The sequence below is a fragment of the Podarcis muralis genome, chromosome 13 (assembly GCF_964188315.1).
Source record: "Podarcis muralis chromosome 13, rPodMur119.hap1.1, whole genome shotgun sequence".
In the NCBI taxonomy this organism is placed as follows: Eukaryota; Metazoa; Chordata; class Lepidosauria; order Squamata; family Lacertidae; genus Podarcis; species Podarcis muralis.
In genome coordinates, this window is record NC_135667.1 from 46,886,006 (window position 1) to 46,900,546 (window position 14,541).

The 14,541-nt window shown below is 52.2% G+C and overlaps 1 protein-coding gene across 1 annotated transcript in view; it reads right to left on the minus strand.

The window, feature by feature from the left end:
* LOC114582018 (mucin-17-like) overlaps positions 1-12,103 on the minus strand; it is a 42,974-nt gene extending 30,871 nt beyond the window's left edge. Inside the window, exons 1-2 of the mRNA XM_077918310.1 lie at positions 11,849-12,103; positions 5,934-6,629 (exon numbers count right to left, since the gene is read on the minus strand). Coding sequence (XP_077774436.1) covers positions 5,934-6,629; positions 11,849-11,909 — 757 coding nt within the window. The 5' untranslated portion in view covers positions 11,910-12,103. The remainder of the gene's footprint in view (positions 1-5,933; positions 6,630-11,848) is intronic.
* Between the last annotated feature and the right edge of the window lie 2,438 nt (positions 12,104-14,541).

Consider the following 14,541-nt stretch of genomic DNA (forward strand, 5'->3'; position numbering starts at 1 on the left):
CGTCGTGACAGGCGAGTCAGTGCTCGTGGTTGTGGGAGTGGCGGTAGTCGTGACAGGAGAGTCAGTGCTGCTGGTTGTGGGAGTGTCGGTTGTTGTGACAGGCGAGTCAGTGCTGGTGGTTGTGGGAGTGGTGGTCGTTGTGACAGGCGAGTCAGTGCTGGTGGTTGTGGGAGTGGCTGTAGTCGTGCCTGGTGAGTCAGTGGTGCTGGTGGTGGGAGTAGCAGTGCTGGTGGTTGTGGGAGTGGTGGTCGTTGTGACAGGCGAGTCAGTGCTGGTGGTTGTGGGAGTGGCGGTAGTCGTGACAGGCGAGTCAGTGCTGGTGGTTGTGGGAGTGGCGGTAGTCGTGAAAGGCGAGTCAGTGCTGGTGGTTGTGGGAGTGGCGGTAGTCGTGAAAGGCGAGTCAGTGCTGGTGGTTGTGGGAGTGGCTGTAGTAGTGACAGGCAAGTCAGTGCTGATGGTTGTGGTGACAGGCGAGTCAGTGCTGGTGGTTGTGGGAGTGGTGGTCGTTGTGACAGGTGAGTCAGTGCTGGTGGTTGTGGGAGTGGCTGTAGTCGTGCCTCGTGAGTCAGTGGTGCTGGTGGTGGGAGTAGCAGTGCTGGTGGTTGTGGGAGTGGTGGTCGTTGTGACAGGCGAGTCAGTGCTGGTGGTTGTGGGAGTGGCGGTAGTCGTGAAAGGCGAGTCAGTGCTGGTGGTTGTGGGAGTGGCGGTGGTCGTGACAGGCGAGTCAGTGCTGGTGGTTGTGGGAGTGGCGGTCGTTGTGACAGGCGAGTCAGTGCTGGTGGTTGTGGGAGTGGCGGTTGTCGTGACAGGCGAGTCAGTGCTCGTGGTTGTGGGAGTGGCGGTAGTCGTGACAGGAGAGTCAGTGCTGGTGGTTGTGGGAGTGGCGGTCGTTGTGACAGGCGAGTCAGTGCTGGTGGTTGTGGGAGTGGCTGTAGTCGTGCCTGGTGAGTCAGTGGTGCTGGTGGTGGGAGTAGCAGTGCTGGTGGTTGTGGGAGTGGTGGTCGTTGTGACAGGCGAGTCAGTGCTGGTGGTTGTGGGAGTGGCGGTAGTCGTGAAAGGCGAGTCAGTGCTGGTGGTTGTGGGAGTGGCGGTAGTCGTGACAGGCGAGTCAGTGCTGGTAGTTGTGGGAGTGGCGGTCGTGACAGGCGAGTCAGTGCTGGTAGTTGTGGGAGTGGCGGTCGTGACAGGCGAGTCAGTGCTGGTAGTTGTGGGAGTGGCGGTCGTGACAGGCGAGTCAGTGCTGGTAGTTGTGGGAGTGGCGGTCGTGACAGGCGAGTCAGTGCTGGTGGTTGTGGGAGTGGCTGTAGTCGTGCCTGGTGAGTCAGTGGTGCTGGTGGTGGGAGTAGCAGTGCTGGTGGTTGTGGGAGTGGTGGTCGTTGTGACAGGCGAGTCAGTGCTGGTGGTTGTGGGAGTGGCGGTAGTCGTGAAAGGCGAGTCAGTGCTGGTGGTTATGGGAGTGGCTGTAGTCGTGCCTGGTGAGTCAGTGGTGCTGGTGGTGGGAGTAGCAGTGCTGGTGGTTGTGGGAGTGGTGGTCGTTGTGACAGGCGAGTCAGTGCTGGTGGTTGTGGGAGTGGCGGTAGTCGTGAAAGGCGAGTCAGTGCTGGTGGTTGTGGGAGTGGCGGTAGTCGTGACAGGCGAGTCAGTGCTCGTGGTTGTGGGAGTGGCGGTCGTCGTGACAGGCGAGTCAGTGCTCGTGGTTGTGGGAGTGGCGGTAGTCGTGACAGGAGAGTCAGTGCTGGTGGTTGTGGGAGTGGCGGTTGTTGTGACAGGCGAGTCAGTGCTGGTGGTTGTGGGAGTGGTGGTTGTTGTGACAGGCGAGTCAGTGCTGGTGGTTGTGGGAGTGGCTGTAGTCGTGCCTGGTGAGTCAGTGGTGCTGGTGGTGGGAGTAGCAGTGCTGGTGGTTGTGGGAGTGGTGGTCGTTGTGACAGGCGAGTCAGTGCTGGTGGTTGTGGGAGTGGCGGTCGTTGTGACAGGCGAGTCAGTGCTGGTGGTTGTGGGAGTGGCGGTTGTCGTGACAGGCGAGTCAGTGCTCGTGGTTGTGGGAGTGGCGGTAGTCGTGACAGGAGAGTCAGTGCTGGTGGTTAGGGGAGTGGCGGTCGTTGTGACAGGCGAGTCAGTGCTGGTGGTTGTGGGAGTGGCAGTAGTCGTGCCTGGTGAGTCAGTGGTGCTGGTGGTGGGAGTAGCAGTGCTGGTGGTTGTGGGAGTGGTGGTCGTTGTGACAGGCGAGTCAGTGCTGGTGGTTGTGGGAGTGGCAGTAGTCGTGCCTGGTGAGTCAGTGGTGCTGGTGGTGGGAGTAGCAGTGCTGGTGGTTGTGGGAGTGGTGGTCGTTGTGACAGGCGAGTCAGTGCTGGTGGTTGTGGGAGTGGCGGTAGTCGTGAAAGGCGAGTCAGTGCTGGTGGTTGTGGGAGTGGTGGTAGTCGTGACAGGCGAGTCAGTGCTCGTGGTTGTGGGAGTGGCGGTCGTCGTGACAGGCGAGTCAGTGCTCGTGGTTGTGGGAGTGGCGGTAGTCGTGACAGGAGAGTCAGTGCTGCTGGTTGTGGGAGTGTCGGTTGTTGTGACAGGCGAGTCAGTGCTGGTGGTTGTGGGAGTGGTGGTCGTTGTGACAGGCGAGTCAGTGCTGGTGGTTGTGGGAGTGGCTGTAGTCGTGCCTGGTGAGTCAGTGGTGCTGGTGGTGGGAGTAGCAGTGCTGGTGGTTGTGGGAGTGGTGGTCGTTGTGACAGGCGAGTCAGTGCTGGTGGTTGTGGGAGTGGCGGTAGTCGTGACAGGCGAGTCAGTGCTGGTGGTTGTGGGAGTGGCGGTAGTCGTGAAAGGCGAGTCAGTGCTGGTGGTTGTGGGAGTGGCGGTAGTCGTGAAAGGCGAGTCAGTGCTGGTGGTTGTGGGAGTGGTGGTAGTCGTGACAGGCGAGTCAGTGCTCGTGGTTGTGGGAGTGGCGGTCGTCGTGACAGGCGAGTCAGTGCTCGTGGTTGTGGGAGTGGCGGTAGTCGTGACAGGAGAGTCAGTGCTGGTGGTTGTGGGAGTGGCGGTTGTTGTGACAGGCGAGTCAGTGCTGGTGGTTGTGGGAGTGGTGGTCGTTGTGACAGGTGAGTCAGTGCTGGTGGTTGTGGGAGTGGCTGTAGTCGTGCCTGGTGAGTCAGTGGTGCTGGTGGTGGGAGTAGCAGTGCTGGTGGTTGTGGGAGTGGTGGTCGTTGTGACAGGCGAGTCAGTGCTGGTGGTTGTGGGAGTGGCGGTAGTCGTGAAAGGCGAGTCAGTGCTGGTGGTTGTGGGAGTGGCGGTCGTCGTGACAGGCGAGTCAGTGCTGGTGGTTGTGGGAGTGGCGGTCGTTGTGACAGGCGAGTCAGTGCTGGTGGTTGTGGGAGTGGCGGTTGTCGTGACAGGCGAGTCAGTGCTCGTGGTTGTGGGAGTGGCGGTAGTCGTGACAGGAGAGTCAGTGCTGGTGGTTGTGGGAGTGGCGGTCGTTGTGACAGGCGAGTCAGTGCTGGTGGTTGTGGGAGTGGCAGTAGTCGTGCCTGGTGAGTCAGTGGTGCTGGTGGTGGGAGTAGCAGTGCTGGTGGTTGTGGGAGTGGTGGTCGTTGTGACAGGCGAGTCAGTGCTGGTGGTTGTGGGAGTGGCGGTAGTCGTGACAGGCGAGTCAGTGCTGGTGGTTGTGGGAGTGGTGGTAGTCGTGACAGGCGAGTCAGTGCTCGTGGTTGTGGGAGTGGCGGTCGTCGTGACAGGCGAGTCAGTGCTCGTGGTTGTGGGAGTGGCGGTAGTCGTGACAGGAGAGTCAGTGCTGGTGGTTGTGGGAGTGTCGGTTGTTGTGACAGGCGAGTCAGTGCTGGTGGTTGTGGGAGTGGTGGTCGTTGTGACAGGCGAGTCAGTGCTGGTGGTTGTGGGAGTGGCTGTAGTCGTGCCTGGTGAGTCAGTGGTGCTGGTGGTGGGAGTAGCAGTGCTGGTGGTTGTGGGAGTGGTGGTCGTTGTGACAGGCGAGTCAGTGCTGGTGGTTGTGGGAGTGGCGGTAGTCGTGAAAGGCGAGTCAGTGCTGGTGGTTGTGGGAGTGGCGGTCGTCGTGACAGGCGAGTCAGTGCTGGTGGTTGTGGGAGTGGCGGTCGTCGTGACAGGAAAGTCAGTGCTGGTGGTTGTGGGAGTGGCGGTAGTCGTGGCCGGCGAGTCAGTGCTGGTGGTTGTGGGAGTGGCTGTAGTAGTGACAGGCAAGTCAGTGCTGATGGTTGTGGTGACAGGCGAGTCAGTGCTGGTGGTTGTGGGAGTGGTGGTCGTTGTGACAGGCGAGTCAGTGCTGGTGGTTGTGGGAGTGGCAGTAGTCGTGCCTGGTGAGTCAGTGGTGCTGGTGGTGGGAGTAGCAGTGCTGGTGGTTGTGGGAGTGGTGGTCGTTGTGACAGGCGAGTCAGTGCTGGTGGTTGTGGGAGTGGCAGTAGTCGTGCCTGGTGAGTCAGTGGTGCTGGTGGTGGGAGTAGCAGTGCTGGTGGTTGTGGGAGTGGTGGTCGTTGTGACAGGCGAGTCAGTGCTGGTGGTTGTGGGAGTGGCGGTAGTCGTGACAGGCGAGTCAGTGCTGGTGGTTGTGGGAGTGGTGGTAGTCGTGACAGGCGAGTCAGTGCTCGTGGTTGTGGGAGTGGCGGTCGTCGTGACAGGCGAGTCAGTGCTCGTGGTTGTGGGAGTGGCGGTAGTCGTGACAGGAGAGTCAGTGCTGGTGGTTGTGGGAGTGTCGGTTGTTGTGACAGGCGAGTCAGTGCTGGTGGTTGTGGGAGTGGTGGTCGTTGTGACAGGCGAGTCAGTGCTGGTGGTTGTGGGAGTGGCTGTAGTCGTGCCTGGTGAGTCAGTGGTGCTGGTGGTGGGAGTAGCAGTGCTGGTGGTTGTGGGAGTGGTGGTCGTTGTGACAGGCGAGTCAGTGCTGGTGGTTGTGGGAGTGGCGGTAGTCGTGAAAGGCGAGTCAGTGCTGGTGGTTGTGGGAGTGGCGGTCGTCGTGACAGGAAAGTCAGTGCTGGTGGTTGTGGGAGTGGCGGTAGTCGTGGCCGGCGAGTCAGTGCTGGTGGTTGTGGGAGTGGCTGTAGTAGTGACAGGCAAGTCAGTGCTGATGGTTGTGGTGACAGGCGAGTCAGTGCTGGTGGTTGTGGGAGTGGTGGTCGTTGTGACAGGCGAGTCAGTGCTGGTGGTTGTGGGAGTGGCTGTAGTTGTGCCTGGTGAGTCAGTGGTGCTGGTGGTGGGAGTAGCAGTGCTGGTGGTTGTGGGAGTGGTGGTGGTTGTGACAGGCGAGTCAGTGCTGGTGGTTGTGGGAGTGGCGGTAGTCGTGACAGGCGAGTCTGTGCTGGTGGTTGTGGCAGTGGCGGTGGTCGTGACAGGCGAGTCAGTGCTGGTGGTTGTGGGAGTGGCGGTCGTTGTGACAGGCGAGTCAGTGCTGGTGGTTGTGGGAGTGGCGGTTGTCGTGACAGGCGAGTCAGTGCTCGTGGTTGTGGGAGTGGCGGTAGTCGTGACAGGAGAGTCAGTGCTGGTGGTTGTGGGAGTGGCGGTCGTTGTGACAGGCGAGTCAGTGCTGGTGGTTGTGGGAGTGGTGGTCGTTGTGACAGGTGAGTCAGTGCTGGTGGTTGTGGGAGTGGCAGTAGTCGTGCCTGGTGAGTCAGTGGTGCTGGTGGTGGGAGTAGCAGTGCTGGTGGTTGTGGGAGTGGTGGTCGTTGTGACAGGCGAGTCAGTGCTGGTGGTTGTGGGAGTGGCGGTAGTCGTGGTCGGCGAGTCAGTGCTGGTGGTTGTCGGAGTGGCGGTCATCATGACAGGCGAGTCAGTGCTGGTGGTTGTGGGATTGGCGGTAGTCGTGACAGGCGAGTCAGTGCTGGTGGTTGTGGGAGTGGCGGTAGTGGTGACAGGCGAGTCAGTGCTGGTGGTGGTGGGAGTGGCGGTAGTGGTGACAGGCGAGTCAGTGCTGGTGGTGGTGGGAGTGGCGGTACCTGTGACAGGCGATTCAGTGGTGGTGGTTGTCGGAGTGGCGGTCATCGTGACAGGCGAGTCAGTGCTGGTGGTGGTGGGAGTGGCGGTGGTCGTGATAGGCGAGTCAGTGCTGGTGTTTGTGGGAGTGGCAGTAGTTGTGGTCATTGAGGTCGTTGTGGGAATGTTGGTAATCGTAGTCGGATAGCAGGTGGTTGTTGTTGTGGTTGTTGGCGTGGTGGCAATCGTGACCGGCAATGATGTGGTGATGGTTGTGGTAGCTGTGGTAGTCGTGATAGGCGAGGCCTTAGTTGTTGTTGTGGAACTGTTGGTAGCCGTCAACGGTAAGGTGGCGGCGGTGTTCTCCTTTTTGGTTGCTGCGGTCGTCTCCTTTGTGGTGCCTGTTGCTTCAGTGGCGGGAGCTGTGGCCATCGAGGGCATATTATTGTTGTCTTCTCTGGTTTTGGTTGTTGTGGGAATGGAGGCAGGCCTGGCTGGCGAGCTGCTGGTCGTGGTCTCTTCTGTGGTTGTGTCGGGAGATCCGCTTGTCTGTTTTGGAGCACCCCTTTCCTCTACATTTCCCATCCTTTTTTCGATATTGAGAAAGTTATTCCCACTTTTGCTGGTTTCTTGAGCTGTGAGCTGAATCCTGCCTGGTCTTTCTGTTGTATCCATTTCACCTCTTTCTTCTTCATTCCCTTTTACTCTCCAGCTAACATCTACAAGATAGAAGATGGGCGTAGGGGTAATTCATAATTTCTGTGCCTCAATCTCAGGTATGATTGAGCAGCATTCAAAATGCAATTGCATCACAGATTTCTACAAAGCCGATTTGATACCAGCTAGGGAGTGTTTGCTAGGGAGTTGATGGGTATTGCCATTCAAATGTTGTGTGTGTACCACATCATGTGATCCATTATGTGTGGCGAGCCTTCTCTGCCCTCCCAACACCTTGGATCCTGAACGCCTTGATAATAAGACGTTTTGGCTCCCAAACGCCGCAAACCTGGAAGTGATAGTTCCAGTTTGCAAACTATTTTTGGAAGTCGAATGTCTGACGGGGCTTCTGTGGCTTCTGATTGGCTGCAGCAGCTTCCTGCAGCCAATCAGAAGCTGTGCTTTGGTTTCCTAACGTTTTGGAAGTCGAACAGACTTCTGGAATTGATTCCGTTCGACTTCCAAGGTAGGCTGTATAGAACACAGCTTTACATTGAAGGAATGGTACCCTGCGCTATAACTAGTACAGTTGTACCTTGGTTGTTGAACTTCATCCGTTCCTGAAGTCCGTTCGTCTCCCGAAACCGTTTGAAAACCAAGGTGTGGTTTCCGATTGGCTGCAGGAGCTTCCTGCACTCAAGCGGAAGCCGCGTCGGACATTCAGCTTCTGGAAAACGTTCGCAAACAGGAACACTTACTTCCGGATTTGTGGCGTTCAGGAGCTGATTTGTTCGGGAGCCAAGCCGCTCAGGAACCAAGGTACCACTGTACTGTTCAGGGTTGCCGACTTGAATAAAGTATTGGCAGGGCCCAGGTAAGACCTGCCCCACATAATCAATCACATGATGTGTTGCAGGCACACCAACTTTGGGAGCCCCCGGCCCCCTCAAATATTTTGTGGGTGGGGGCTGAAGGGACCTTGGTCTCTAGGAGTTCTGGTACTGTGACACAGCACCCCAGTCTCTGAGCGGAATGAGGCACAGCGGAGACTGTGGTGTCTTTATGATATATGGGTTTTTTAAAACACATATCTCCAGCCTGATGGAAGGCTTCACAGCATCAAAACCCTTAAAAGGGTCTTGTTTCTCCCATAACCTCAGCCCTGGTTTCCAGCAGAAATCGGCTTCTGGCTTACATAACTCAACTCATCTTTTTTTTTTTTTTTAAAAAGATATTTATTAAAGTTTCAACATTTTACAAAAAAAAGAAGAAAAAAAGAAAAAAGAAAATACAAAGTAAAAAGAGTTAAAAACAGATCAGTTTTTCCAAATCTTATCTTTCATTTGCTTGTTTCCCTGACCTCCTCACATCTCCCTTTTTTGTATTCCAGTTCAATTAGTTAATTCAGCAAATCCTTTCCCTCTTTGATTTTATCTTAATCTTTTATCTTAATATATTATAGCTTTATATTATCACCTGTTAACAAACCATTTTACATATTCCTTTATAACATTGCTACTAAAACCCACTTAACTTCAATCCAACATCACATAACTCAACTCATCTGTGGCGTTATCTGTTGAGGGAGTGGCATCCCTCATCTGCTGACTCACACAGAGCTTATTTCGTCCTCCTCAAGAAGCTAATTTGGTTCGATTAACTTTTAACACTTCCTGGATCCAGGGATTAGAAGGATCTGGAACCCAGATCTAGGGGAAAGTGGGGTCTGGCACGCAGCTTGACACCCCCAACTCATAGCAGTTCTGCCACTGCTGCTGCTCCTGCCTGGACCAAGGAAAGCCAGCTATGTCCCACTGGTCCTGAATGTGGAGATACGGTTTTTAAAGGCACAATAACCCTGTTCTGCCCAGTTCCAGCCCTAATGCTGAAGCTGAGTCTGCCATCTTGTACCAGCTTACCTGGGAGCAAGCCCCATGAAACCCAAATAAACATACCGTATTTTTCGCTCTATAAGACGCACTTTCTCCCTCCTAAAAAGTAAGGGGAAATGTGTGTGCGTCTTATGGAGCGAATGCAGGCGGGAGGCTCTGCTCAGCGCTCCCTTTAAAGAGCCGCGTGGAGCGTGTGTGCGGCTCTTGGGGGCTTTTTCCTGAGGAGGGAGAAGGGCAGCCCATCAGTCCCTTCTCCCTCCTCGGGGAAAAGCCCCCAAGAGCCGCACACACGCTCTGTGCGGCTCTTTAAAGGGAGAGCGGCTCTTGGGGGAGCCTTCCTCCCGCTGCCCAGCGATCCCGCTTGCTGTCCTGGCTTCTGGCTTCGCCGTGCGCAGCCTCTCCTGGGCGGGGGAAGCCTTCATCCCACTGCCCTGAAGAGGCTTCGCGCGGCTATCCCAGAAGCCAGAACAGCAAGAAGCTATCCCAGAAGCCAGATACCCGGCGTCGTTTGGGCGGCAGCGCCAGCGGCAACTCGCCTCAGATCCAGTGGCGTAGCGTGGGGGGTGCAGGGGGGGCCGGCCGCACCGGGCGCAACATCTGGGGTTAGGGCAAATCCACAGGTTAGGGGCGCAAATCCACGGGTTAGGGGGCGCAAATCCATGGGTTAGGGGGCGCAAATTACTTGCCTTGCCCCGGGTGCTGACAACCCACGCTACGCCACTGCTCAGATCACCTGACACGGACCCGCCTCCGCCGCCGTGGCTACCTTACCATAAATACCCCAGCCCAGGCAGCAGCAAGAAGAAGTTGGCAGTGGCGGCAGGTTAGGGGTTAGGGGGCGCAAATTACTTGACTTGCCCCGGGTGCTGACAACCCACGCTACGCCGCTGTCTTAAGGAGTGGGAGCCCTGCAGGTTGTTGTGTCGCAGTGGGGCAACTTCCCTTGGGTGCCCCTCTTTCAAATCACAGGCCAGACTATGGAAATTGCAAGGACTGCTAGGAAATAAGGCAGATATGGGAAAGTGTACTAAAGGGGAGGGAGAATCGCAGCTCTTTGGGTCCCCACAGATTCCTAATGCCCAGTGTCCAAGCAACTCAGCTATCAATCATAGCTCTGACTTCACGCATTGGCTAAAAACAGTGAAAAGTGGGAACAGCCACCATCCTTATGACAGAATACACACAGAAGCATAAACACAATCATATTGTATTGGTCCAGCTCCGAGGGCCTTCTGGCGGTTTCCTCACTGCGAGAAGCCAAGTTACAGGGAACCAGGCAGAGGGCCTTCTCGGTAGTGGCACCCACCCTGTGGAACGCCCTCCCATCAGATGTCAAAGAGAAAAACAACTACAGTGGTACCTCAGGTTACAGACACTTCAGGTTACAGACTCCGCTAACCCAGAAATAGTACCTTGGGTTAAGAACTTTGCTTCAGGATGAGAACAGAAATTGTGCAGTGGTGGCATGGTGGCAGCGGGAGGCCCCCATTAGCTAAAGTGGTGCTTCAGGTTAAGAACAGTTTCAGGTTAAGAACGGACCTCCAGAAAGAATTAAGAATTAAGTTCTTAACCCAAGGTACCACTGTACCAGATTTTTAGAAGACATCTGAAGGCAGCCCTGTTTAGGGAAGCTTTTAATGTTTAATAGACTATTGTATTTTAATATTCGGTTGGAAGCTGCCCAGAGTGGCTGGAAACCCAGCCAGATGGGCGGGGTATAAATTATTATTATTATTATTATTATTATTATTATTATTATTATTATTATTATATTACTATGGTTTCTTGCTAAGAAAAACCAGGTCAAATAGAGGGGAAGTTCAAGTACGAACAAATGAAAGCGACTTTATCTGTTAGGTGTTTAGCAAAGGGACAGCTGTGGCTCCTCACCATCATCTTTTTAATATTCTGACTATGGTTTAAAAAATAAATTTAAAAAAATCTCAGGATATCAACCTATAGAGCAAACAGCCAAGCACAAAATCACCCAGCACATCTTCCTTCCAACAAAGGCATTTTGAACCAATCTCAGGACTCATACAGAAAACCTGGTTGCCGTTTGCTCTGATTCAACAGTAAAATGCTGGTTTTATCGGGGAAAGTGCCGGGACAAATAAAATAAAATAAACATACCACTACGACATGGGTTTTAAAGCACAGATCTGTGCCTAGAAACATCTCTCAAAAGGAAGTCCTGATGAGCCCTCACTGTCCAATCCATATTATTACAACAAGTCTCTCCAAAGCCCTCCATGAGTTTGTTTAAAACCTGAAACAACTTAAAAGTTAAATGTAATTACCATATTTTTCACTCTATAAGACGCACCAGACCACAAGACGCACCTAGTTTTTGGAGGAGGAAAACAAGAAAAAAATATTCTGAATCTCATAAGCCAGAACAACAAGAGGGATCGCTGTGCAGCGAAAGCAGCAATCCCTCTTGCTGTTCTGGCTTCTGGGATAGCCGCGCAGCCTGCATTCGCCCCATAAGACGCACACATATTTCCCCTTACTTTTTAGGAGGGGAAAAGTGAGTCTTATAGAGCAAAAAATACGGTAAATAGAAATTTGGTGCTTCTGGGCAGGATGGGATTGCAAAATAAATAAAGCAGCTGTGTATAAATCACTGTTTATGACTGATGTATATTGCAAATAAACACAGAGAGAGAATAGCCTCCATTTGATTATTATTTCACAATGAGTGCCTGGCTGACTCTTCAGCTTCCAAAGTCACAAAAAGCAACAGAAGACTCACTACATGCCTTGAGCCTCCAGCCTTTATTTTAGGCAGACCCAGAAGCCTTGAAGGTGGCTCAGTAAGAACACAGGCGCCTGTCTAGCCAGAAGCATTGTTCTCTGAGATAAGGGCCGTAGCTGAGCTTATTCTATCAAACAATGGCCCTCCAGATGAAACAATTGGCTCTCCAGATGTTAATGGACTCCCCTTTGCCCTAGCCAGGATGGTGAATGCTCAGAGATGGTGGAAGATGGAGCCCCACAAGATATGGAGGACCACAGGTTCTCCAGATCTGCTGGCAAACATGAGACATTGGAAGCCTTTCCCAGCAAATGACCTGGGATGGTTGTGATGATATACAGTCATACCCTGGCTCTCAAACAAATTGGCTCCCGAACGATCGAAATCCAGACATGAGGGTTCCGGTTTTCGAACGTTCTTTTGGAAGCTGCGCTTCGGTTTCTGGACATTTTGGAGGTCCAACGGACTTCCGGAATGAATTCCGTTCGACTTCCAAGGTAAAGGAAAGTCATGATGCACATACTCAAAGGCACATCCTTCTTCATTATTGCTTCTTGGCTGTCTCAAAATCCTGGGGCTGCCCCCCATTTCCCACAACACAACCTTCTCCTCACCCTAGGCCGCCACTCACCTGCCTCCACAACGGAGCTGGCAAAACAGATTGCCAGGAGCAACACCCAAACTCCCTTCATCTTCTGCTGCACCTTGCTATGTGAGAGAGGTCCTCTGTTGTAGGCCTCAAGATTTTGAAGAGGCTGCCAAGCGCAGGAGCAAGACTGCAGCTCTGGTGCCCCAGCACACCAAATGGCACTGTCAACTTTTGTGTAAAGGATATGTACTCAGCCCAGTAGATCTCTGACCTCCCAGGCACAGGGCATCATTACTACTCACTTAAACGAAGAAAAAAGAGCCAGCATTCCATTGGAACAGAATTAGTACGAGCAAATAAAAAAATTATTGGGTTATATAATTTGCTCGGAGTTAGCAGAGAACAAGGACGGTGGACTCTCTGGCATAATAAAAAATGATGATGGTTCAACAACCCTACACTCTCCAGGTAGAGTTGATTCTTCTTGCGTAATAAAATACTTGATTACCAGAGAATGTCTGGTACCAGGGGTGGCTCATCCCATTTCGCAGTTAGAGGTAAAACAAGGAGGTGCCTTGCCAACTCTTGGCAAAGCTAACAGACAAACTGCGGGGGGGAAGACAATAGTGATTTTGAAAAAGAATGGGAACCTTTTACATCATATCTGCAGAAAAAACAAAAAAACACCAGAGTCATTGGCAGGATTTAAATAAATGTTTGCAATTTTATTTACACAAAACAGGAAACTTAATAGTATGACAATATGGAAGTATATATAAACAGCAGAATATAATATGAGATGTAATAAACCAGGGACGTAAGTTGAGGGAAGTCAGCAGGGAAGGGGGAAATTGAAATCTGAATGTAATGTAATGATTATAGATATTGTTTTTTTTAAAAAAGCCAATAAAATGATTAAAATAAATAAATAAAATAAAACAGCAGGTGTGCCCCACCCTGCCACTGCAACTCTTCCAACATTTCCCCAGTGAAAATAGAGACGTCTCATTCCGTAAGGCTAATTTTACTATTTATACTCCACACATCTAACTGGGATGCCCAAGCCACTCTGGGTGGTTTCTAATATAAAAAACCCAGAATACAACATTGAACATTGAGAAAACAAACATCCCTATAGAGGATTGCCTTCAGATGGCTTGGGGGTCAGATAACTCTATACCCTCCAACCTATCTCTGATGAAAATAGGAACATCCCAAGAAAAAGCGGGACATTCTGGGATCAAATCAGAAACCGGGACGGCTTCTCTAAATCAGGGACATCCCTGGAAAATAGGGACTGCAACCTGCACCACTTACCGTGCCACCTTCACCACCGGCAGAGAAGTAGCAGTGCCATGGGCACCAATTTTGGGCGAGAACTGGAGCACACCACAAGATCTTGTGTGATTTGGGTAAGATCTCACCTGAAAACAACACGGAGGACAGTGGCGGAGGTGGCAGGGTGGCTGTGGGGCCACTGCCCAAGGGGCTTCCCCTTCACCCCACCTAATGCCTGGGCCAGGGTGAAGTGCTTGCCTCAGGTGGCAGAAGTGCAAGAGGTGGCAATCTGCCCACTCCACCGTTCCCACCGCCGCAATCATCATCATGATTGCCTGTATCATCATCATCATCATCATCATCAAACCTTTTACTGGCATCACATGCAAACATCCAAAACAAATCAGTACAGAATCACCACTTCCCCAGTGGCACAAAACATTTGCTAAAAGAAAATAGGCAGAGCAGTCTATCCTCACATCTCTAGGTCTCCAGGGAGATCAGACGTCTGCAGTGTATTTCGACGACAAAAAACCAAACAGAGATATTTAGCCACTAACTTGATGAGCTCCTAATCATTCCCCAGTAATAGAAAATGTATGACCTCCGACTCTGGTTTCCATTTGGGGATACTGTACAGAGTTGATCTAGAAATTGCTGACGGAGATCAGCATATAGTTTACAATTGAGAATCATATGTGTAAGGGTTTCCACCAGGTGGTCTTCACATGGGCAAGTTCTTTCTCCTTCCACCCTGCCTGAGAACCTTCCCCAAAGGAGGTTGGATGGATTTGAATTAAACCTGGCCAGCGAAAATGCCCTTCTTTCTTGAGTAGCAGAAATTCAAGGTAATTGTGGTTAATTTCACGTGCCCAAGAAAGTTGAAAATAAAGAGCGGAGCATGTTTTCTCTGCTGCTACTGTTAGTTCCTTGTGTTCAATATCCCACAACCTAGTTTTTATTATAGCCTTGGCAGATGGTAGGCACATCGATTGCAAAAGTTCCACCAACAGCCCAAGTTGCTGTACCTTCTTGTTAAACTGTTGTAGCCCTGGGGAAAGAAAGGGGTTTAACAAAACTTCGCTGAGGAGGGGATCTTTATCTGATGTAAGGCAGATGTTTAACCAGCATAGGAGAAATCTCACCCAGGTGATAATCTCTACCTTGTGTTGACCTCCCTCTTGGCACAAGGCTGCCTAGGGTACACAGCGGGGGACAGTAAAAATCTTGAAGAGGAAAGCTGCCTTTTTTCCAAGATGGCATCGTTAGAGGAAGCATCAATTTGAGCGCCCCGTCAGTTGTGCGGTTTTTATTAGTTTTTATTAGCTTTTATCAGTTCTAGTATTTTATTGCTCGGTATATTTTTCTTAATTACTATAAGTTTAAGCTAAAAGTTTTAGAGAACGCCCTGGAAAGTCTCGGAGAAAGCCTTAATTAGCTCCAGCTCGACTCAATCT